Source organism: Vigna unguiculata, chromosome 10 (assembly GCF_037176805.1).
Source record: "Vigna unguiculata cultivar grain cowpea cultivar isolate G323 ecotype 2 chromosome 10, ASM3717680v1, whole genome shotgun sequence".
NCBI lineage: Eukaryota > Viridiplantae > Streptophyta > Magnoliopsida > Fabales > Fabaceae > Vigna > Vigna unguiculata.
In genome coordinates, this window is record NC_140801.1 from 7,964,758 (window position 1) to 7,972,579 (window position 7,822).

The 7,822-nt window shown below is 34.4% G+C and overlaps 1 protein-coding gene across 2 annotated transcripts; it reads left to right on the forward strand.

The window, feature by feature from the left end:
- Positions 1–3,796: 3,796 nt before the first annotated feature.
- LOC114166384 (ribulose bisphosphate carboxylase/oxygenase activase 1, chloroplastic) lies at positions 3,797–7,822 on the forward strand. Of its 2 annotated transcripts, none has more exons than XM_028051102.2 (6): positions 3,797–3,950; positions 4,226–4,542; positions 4,652–4,843; positions 5,537–6,009; positions 6,789–7,070; positions 7,384–7,822. In XM_028051102.2, the coding sequence occupies exons 1-6, from the start codon at positions 3,906–3,908 to the stop codon at positions 7,497–7,499; spliced, it is 1,425 nt and encodes a 474-aa protein (XP_027906903.1). In that variant the 5' UTR covers positions 3,797–3,905; the 3' UTR covers positions 7,500–7,822. The 2 variants fall into 2 exon arrangements, with proteins under 2 accessions (XP_027906903.1, XP_085523750.1); XM_085667624.1 differs by having other exon boundaries at positions 3,841–3,957.

The following is a 7,822-nucleotide window of genomic DNA, read 5'->3' on the forward strand; positions in this document are numbered from 1 at the left end:
AGACTTGATTGGATTTAAACACTAGACCATACGTCTCTACATTTAGTGCTGATAAGGTATGATGATTGGCCAAGTTACCAAAGCAATCAATACAAATCAAGTAACCATTACGTAAAACAAGAACACAATAAATATATAATCAAGTGTGGTACAAGCAGAGTTTAGAGGTTACATTCAATCCCAACTAGGAAGGACTTAGCCACTCATGATGAAGAATACAATAAGAACATGGAGTAGCCTTCCTCCTTCGAAAGCTTTACAAAGATATACAATGAGATCTAAGGCTAACTAGGGAGTTTCTCTCTCTAAAATTGATTAACAAAATCATCATATGAATCCTAGGGACATGCCCTGAAAGCTTTACAAAGATATACAATGAGATCTAAAGCTAACTAGGGAGTTTCTCTCTCTAAAATTGATTGACAAAATCATCATATGAATCCTAGGGACATACCCTGTATTTACAGAAAATCAAGTGTTGTTTTACCTTCCATTCTTGAAGATTAGCCATGGAGGTTTCCTTCATGAGTGGGTTTTCTTCATGAGTGGGTTTTCTTCCAAGCTTAGGCAACCACCTTAGTGATCAACAATGGAGGTTTCCATTCCATGGAGGTTTTCTTTTGATGCTCAATTTCAAATGTGGAGCTTGAGGTTTCCTTGTAGTGAAAGTTTCTTAAAATGTGGCTCAACGCCGATATCGGTGCTCAACCACAAGCTTCAATTTTAACTTTTCTCAATTCATCTTTCTAGCTGAGCTACAACTATTAGGACTTAGCACCAACTTCTCAATTTCTTTCATTTAACATGCAAAAACATCACAATTGCATTAAATTCCAGTTTTTATGATTTCTACTTACATCATCATGTATTTATATGCAATTAGGGCAATTATAATGATTTTTTCATTGATTTAATGTAAGATAAGTGTCCAAATGATATGCAATTTAACTAATAATAAACACTTATCAATTTCGTCGCAGACAAGCCTAAACTAAAATAGTAAAAACTCTATGTCTAGCAATTTTTACTATTACATTTGCATTAATGATAAATATGCTAATGCTTAAGAATGATTACTAACCACATCTATGTCTAGCATGTGAAATCAATTGTTGTTTTATCTCAAGTTTCCCAAACTAGCTTTCGGATAAGCCGATACTCCTACATATGCACCAATCTAGAACATGCAATTAAATATCATAATTTGGGTTTCCAAACTATCTTTCAGATCAATATGGACTCCCAGATGTGCAAAATTCATAAGTTGTGCAAAATTCATAAACTATGCAGTTAAAACAAGAATAAAACATGAGAGATTGTGGAAAAGGAATATATTGAATGAAGAATTCACAAAGAATTAAGAATAGATTGCACCCAACCCCCGTGAATAAGGGAGTTAGCTACTCCAACACATACTGAACACAAGACTAATGTTGAAATTGAATGCCTCAAACCTTTATAATGCCCTTCTACCTTTAAGTGTAGAGATATCAAGTTTCTTCCTCTTCAAGTGTGTTTTTGACCTTTGTCAGGTTGTCAATTTATAGATTTTTTGAAGTTGCAGTTCGCTGGGCGAATTGACTTGTTAGGGGAAAACAATGATTTGCTGGTTGAGATGCGCTTCGCTAATTGAATGGCTCGAATCTGATTTGGGTCTACAACTTTGTACTTGATTTTTTTTTACTGGATTTCCATGTTGGATTTATCTTTCTAATCTATATTTTCGAATTTTCTTCACTTCTTCTGACTTGAACTTGAGTAACCAACTTTATGGAAAATTGATATTGTTGATAATTCTTGAAACTATTCCACTTATTCCGTTGATAATTTTTTCAAATCTATGTGATTTCCACTTATTTGCAAAATGTATCCCAATCATTTATCTTTTCCATTTTTATTGAATAAAACTTGAAATATCAACTAAAATTCAAAAATAAAATAAGAATTAAACATAAAAATAAATAAAATAAAAACATGAAAATGTCAATTATCAATTAATCATTATGATTTGCAAAATATTAGAATAAGAAAGGACCTCCATCCAAGGGAGATTAGTAAAGGTGGAAGATGTGGATTACTTGGAAGTTGAAATGATGCAAACAATACAATATTTTTTAATCGCACCTAGTTTTTTTTCTTTATAATTCACTTGCCAATTCATGAAGGCAAAAATTTTCTTAGAGTGAATCGATTTGAGATATTGGACTCAAATTCATAACTCGAATAAATACATCCTTCTTCTTGTGTGTATCTCTTCCCCTACCGCACTTTGTTATGGCTTGCCAAGTCGACATTGATATGTCTTGCAACACTCATAATTCTGTCCTTTGTTACAAAATTTCCGCAAAAAGTATTTGGGTTCTTTTACAATCGAAAGCTCAAATCGCCTTATGTATTCCTTCCTGGTCCTTGTTTGGCAAAGGGTCGTTGATCAAAGACATTCCCTTCTTCCATTCAACATGGTGTCCAACAATTCTTTAGTTCTCCTATGTTATATCTTCATAATAAGGAGTTGTTGAAATTTATTGTTCCTCCCTCCATGCATAACTAAGCAAGATTCACTCTCATAACTTCATTGATTTCAAGTACTTTAAAGTAGATCTTAACTCTCGATTTACAACTTATGGGGTCTTCCCCATTGAACATGGAAAGCGCTATTCTCTTCATTGATTGACATAACTTAGTGAATTTATCTCCCTCTATAGGAATTTCAATTCAAACAACGCATTCCCTTCTTCATCTTGACTTGTGGCTTAGTTCATGGACTAAAGCTCATTAGGCCCATTACTCTTTGGACCTATTATCATTACATAGTCGTTGGCACTTTATTATATAGGTTAATCCATATTCTTAAAGATATCCTCCAAATTAGTAGGAGTTATATTCTGCTTGTTATAATCACATAATGTTGGACATAAGTAATATAATATATTTTATCTCTCATTATTTGTTATATTAATAATAATTAAGATTCTCGAATACGAGTATGTATTAAATAATAAACGTAATAAATCATTAAAATTTAGTAAACAAGACTTTTGTTATTTATTTGAGAACAGAAATTATCTAAATAGTTTGAAAGTAGGTTTGACCTAATTGGACTTAAGGTCTGATTTTCAACTATCTTTTCCGCGAAAACTTCTTAAAAAGAAAAATATGTTGAAAAAGTAAATAAGTTTAACATACATATTAAAAAAAATTAAAGAAAAAGGTATACGAGAGAACTTGTATAATTTTAATTTAAAAAAAAATCTAATTTTAATTTTTCATTCTATTTTTTTAAAACAAAGTCTCTTATATTGCCCTTATTTGTCTCTAGACAATTCTAGGTCCATTTATTCAGATTAAAAAAAAATAATTTACGACACTTTTTAAATATTTTTTAAAAACTTGCTATTTAAATCTCTCGAAGGTACTTGAATGTTTTTTTAGTTCATTTTAATTTTTTTGAGACCATTATCTTATAAAGAAGAAAACTTCTTGAAGTGACAGAAGAAATCTTTTTCTGTTCGCGGAACTATTGTGACTTTTGTTTTTCTATTTTCTTCACAATCTTGCAGCAACAAAACTACCAAAATATGAGTGGTGGAGGGTGATGCTGCAACTCTAACCTCAAATAACTACATTTCCTAGAAGCCTCCATTTTGTTCTTAGAAAGTCCAATGCACTCAAAAACCACATTCCAAAACCAACGTCCATGTCACCAAAAGCCACGTATTAATAATACCGCAGTACTTCCAACCCCACCTTTGTGGCTGTTGATAGATTCTTTAGCCAATCCACAGATTTTTCTGTTACTTTTTCCACATTCATCACACTATAAAGTACCCTCTCATCTATTGAATCCAACCAAACACTTTGAAACACTTAGTTTTCTCTTGTCTTGTTCCCCTCTACGAGTCAAAATGGCTGCTTCAGTGCCAACTTTTGGAGCTGTTAACATGGCACCGGTACTATGTATATGTCAGATTAAACTCTTCAAACTTTGGTGTCATTGCTACAACATGTTTTGTTTCACTTATAATAATGCTGGTCTGGTCCATGTTTTCAGTAGTTTTAGCTTACCATAGAGTATAGACATGCTGGGGCTCTTTAGAATTTTGGTGATCAAATATGTATTTGATTTGTTTTTACTATCTGGGTCTGTTCCAATTTCTTGCAAAGGATGAATCTTGGTGTTGAGTTTGGGGTTTATATGGCTCACTGGGGTTACATTTTTGTGCAGTTGAAACTGAATGGCTCTAGCAGTGGAGTGGCAGGCTCTGCATTGTTTGGAACCTGTTTGAAGAAAGTCAGTTGTGTGAGTTCTAGCCAGAAGAGTGTGTGTGGGAATTTCAAGGTTCGTGCACAGATTGAATATGATGAGGAGAAGCAGACTTCAAAGGATAGATGGGCTGGACTTGCTTATGACACTTCCGATGACCAGCAAGATATCACTAGAGGGAAGGGAATGGTGGACACTCTCTTCCAAGCTCCCATGGAGAGTGGCACTCACTATGCTGTCATGAGTTCCTATGATTACATCAGTGCTGGTCTTCGTCAGTAAGTTGTTGCTTTGAACTTAACATGGCCAATAAAAAGAGTTGGAATATTAAGTTTGGATTGTTTGCATTATGTGAATATGATGAATGTTAATGGACTTATTTTTCAGGTACAATTTGGACAACACCATGGATGGCTTCTATATTGCTCCTGCATTCATGGATAAGATTGTTGTTCACATCACCAAGAACTTTTTGTCCTTGCCAAATATTAAGGTTCCTCTTATTTTGGGTATTTGGGGAGGCAAGGGTCAGGGGAAATCTTTCCAATGTGAGCTTGTCTTTGCCAAGATGGGAATCAAGTAAGCTTATTTATTTCCATTCCAATATGTATTACCCCATTTGCTAGGAGAAGGATACCATTTTATTAAGAATCTGAGTATGAGTTAAAAGTTTTATATTGACTAGAAATGAGAAAGTTGAATGAAACATGGAAAAAATAAGATCCATAAACACCGAATCTTAAGGTTTTATGTTGAATGTGGTGTCAGATCTCTCATATGGGTATCTCATATTCCAGAGGTGATCAAATTCAAATGTCATAATTCTTAGTTTGGTTTGACTTTCAAAATATATCCCTAAGTTAATATTGCTTCCTTAGAAGCATGGTTGGGTTAAGGATCCTCATAACAACCAAAACTATAGTATATAAGTTGGTGAAAAGTTTATCTTATAATAAGGTTTTATAGGATTGAGTTAAACTTAAAGTTCACTTCTTAACACAAATGTTAGGTTATGTGTTAAGAATTCTTAGTTTGTGAGAAAATGTATTCCTATGTAGATTTTGCTTCCTCAGAAGAATGGTCGGGTTAAGGATCCTCATAACAACCAAATTTATGTTCAAATACAACTCAAAGGAGATTTTTTCAATGTAAACATGTTATCTATGCATGAAACTCAATATTCAGTCTCCAAACCATGGTTTGGGACATACAAAATTACAAACTACAATCCAAAACATCATTAACTCTTTGTCCTATTGCCTTTGAGTTCAGCCCCATAATGATGAGTGCTGGAGAACTGGAAAGTGGAAATGCTGGAGAGCCTGCAAAGTTAATCAGACAAAGGTACCGTGAGGCAGCAGACATTATCAGAAAAGGAAAGATGTGTTGTCTGTTCATCAATGATCTTGATGCTGGAGCTGGTAGGCTTGGTGGAACAACTCAGTACACTGTGAACAACCAGATGGTGAATGCAACCCTCATGAACATTGCTGACAACCCAACCAATGTCCAACTTCCTGGCATGTACAACAAGGAGGAGAATCCCCGTGTTCCAATCATAGTCACTGGCAATGACTTCTCAACATTGTATGCTCCTCTCATTCGTGATGGACGTATGGAGAAGTTCTATTGGGCACCTACTCGAGATGACAGGATTGGTGTCTGCCAAGGCATTTTCAGAACAGACGGTATTCCAAAGGAGGACATTATCAAGCTTGTTGACACTTTCCCTGGACAATCTATTGGTAAGCTACACCTCAATTCAAGTTTCAAGCTAAAACTATGAACTTAAATATATTTTATCCTTGTAAATATAAGGCTTTTTTGGTGTTAGTTCTTACTCAACTTTAATCCCTGTATTTACAACAAATGTGCTTTGAATCCCTTACCCTCAACTTAAATTTGATGACTTTTGTTATTGTCAAGACCTGAAAAGAATAAAATTTAAACAGGGTATAGTTACAAGAATTGCTTAAGCCAAACTTTTATTTGCTAATTCCTTATCTTCTCATTTACCATAATGGATGGAATGTGATTCCATGCTAGTAATATAAGCTTTTATTAACACCTCTTTGGTTTCTTGGAGTCTTGTGAATAGATGGAATAACTATATTTTGTTTTAAGGAAAATTAGGCTTAGATTTCCTCACATCTTTAGATAAGGTAATAGATTAAGTTCACTTGGTATTTATCTTCAAGAATTTACTGGTGGCAGAGCATATTCCTACTATTGTCGGATATGACTTTTTTAGAGATAGACTTGGTCAGTCTAATTTTAAGTTTTTCTGGTGGATTTTGGTTGGTCATTCACTATTTTGTTCTATTTCTTCATATATATTTTTTATATTCTGCAAATTATTGATAGACTAAGGTGCTGTGCTGACCTGGTCAGGATCTCAGTCTTTACAGTGATGCTTTTGCAGATCATTTTAGTTAAAAAGAAGACACCATAGAAGTTTGAGGCATTGGTGTCAAATTGTATGATGAAATGTGAATAATGAACTGTTTGATGGATTTTTATGCAGATTTCTTTGGTGCCTTGAGGGCCAGAGTGTATGATGATGAAGTGAGAAAGTGGATTTCTGGTGTGGGAGTGGAGAATGTTGGGAAAAAGCTAGTGAATTCAAAGGAGGGACCACCAACTTTTAAGCAACCACAGATGTCTCTTAACAAGCTCCTTGAGTATGGAAACATGCTTGTCCAAGAGCAAGAGAATGTGAAGAGAGTTCAACTGGCTGACAAATACCTCAAAGAGGCTGCACTTGGAGATGCAAATGAAGATGCCATAAAGACAGGAAACTTCTATGGTTAGACCCTTGATTTGATCCTAAAGTTGTTGATGGGAAAACTGTTTCTGACTTCAACATTTTTTCTGTTTTTATCGGCAAATGTTAGCTGTTAGTTTTTGTCAGTGGAAATCCACAACTTCTTCCACTCTTCTTTCCAAACCTTTCAAACCAGTCTTATATCTCCCACATATTAGTAGAAGAGTTGAACCACAACCTTTTCCGTTCTCCCTTCCAACCTTATAGCACCTTGTGGCTTCAGGATAATGTTGGAGTAACCAGTGATGATGAATGAACAAGACTAAATAAAGGTTTCCTTAATTGTTTGGTGCAGGACAAGCAGCTCAGCAAGTTCATGTTCCTGTTCCTGAAGGTTGCACTGACCCTACTGCACAAAACTATGATCCAACAGCCAGAAGTGATGATGGAAGCTGCACATACACACTTTAGGTGATGATTCTTCGGTAAATCTGGAGCAGATAAGGAGATATTTGATACAGAAGAATAAAGAATGTCACCATGTTTTCACACTTTTTATATAAGGTGTAGATATTTCGTACCCTTTGTGTTGGGTTTTATGGGTGGCAATGAGACATCTTATAGCTATCGTAGTTGAAAATGTCCTTTCCTTTGGGTTTCACTGTTATATCGCCAAGTTCGTCAAATCAAACCTTCAATTGTACTAATAATGTGTATGATAGAATACTAAAAGAAAATTATGTGTAACATTAAAGTTATCATAATAACATAATACTGATAAGTGTTTTTTTTTT

Excerpts from the sequence above, each read along its gene's own strand:
- LOC114166384 (XM_028051102.2), top strand. The coding sequence starts at position 3,906 with ATGGCTGCTTCAGTGCCAACTTTTGGAGCTGTTAACATGGCACCG. Across the intron at positions 4,844-5,536 it reads TTTGCCAAGATGGGAATCAA|CCCCATAATGATGAGTGCTG; the intron begins GTAAGCTTATTT and ends CTTTGAGTTCAG. Across the intron at positions 7,071-7,383 it reads AAAGACAGGAAACTTCTATG|GACAAGCAGCTCAGCAAGTT; the intron begins GTTAGACCCTTG and ends TGTTTGGTGCAG.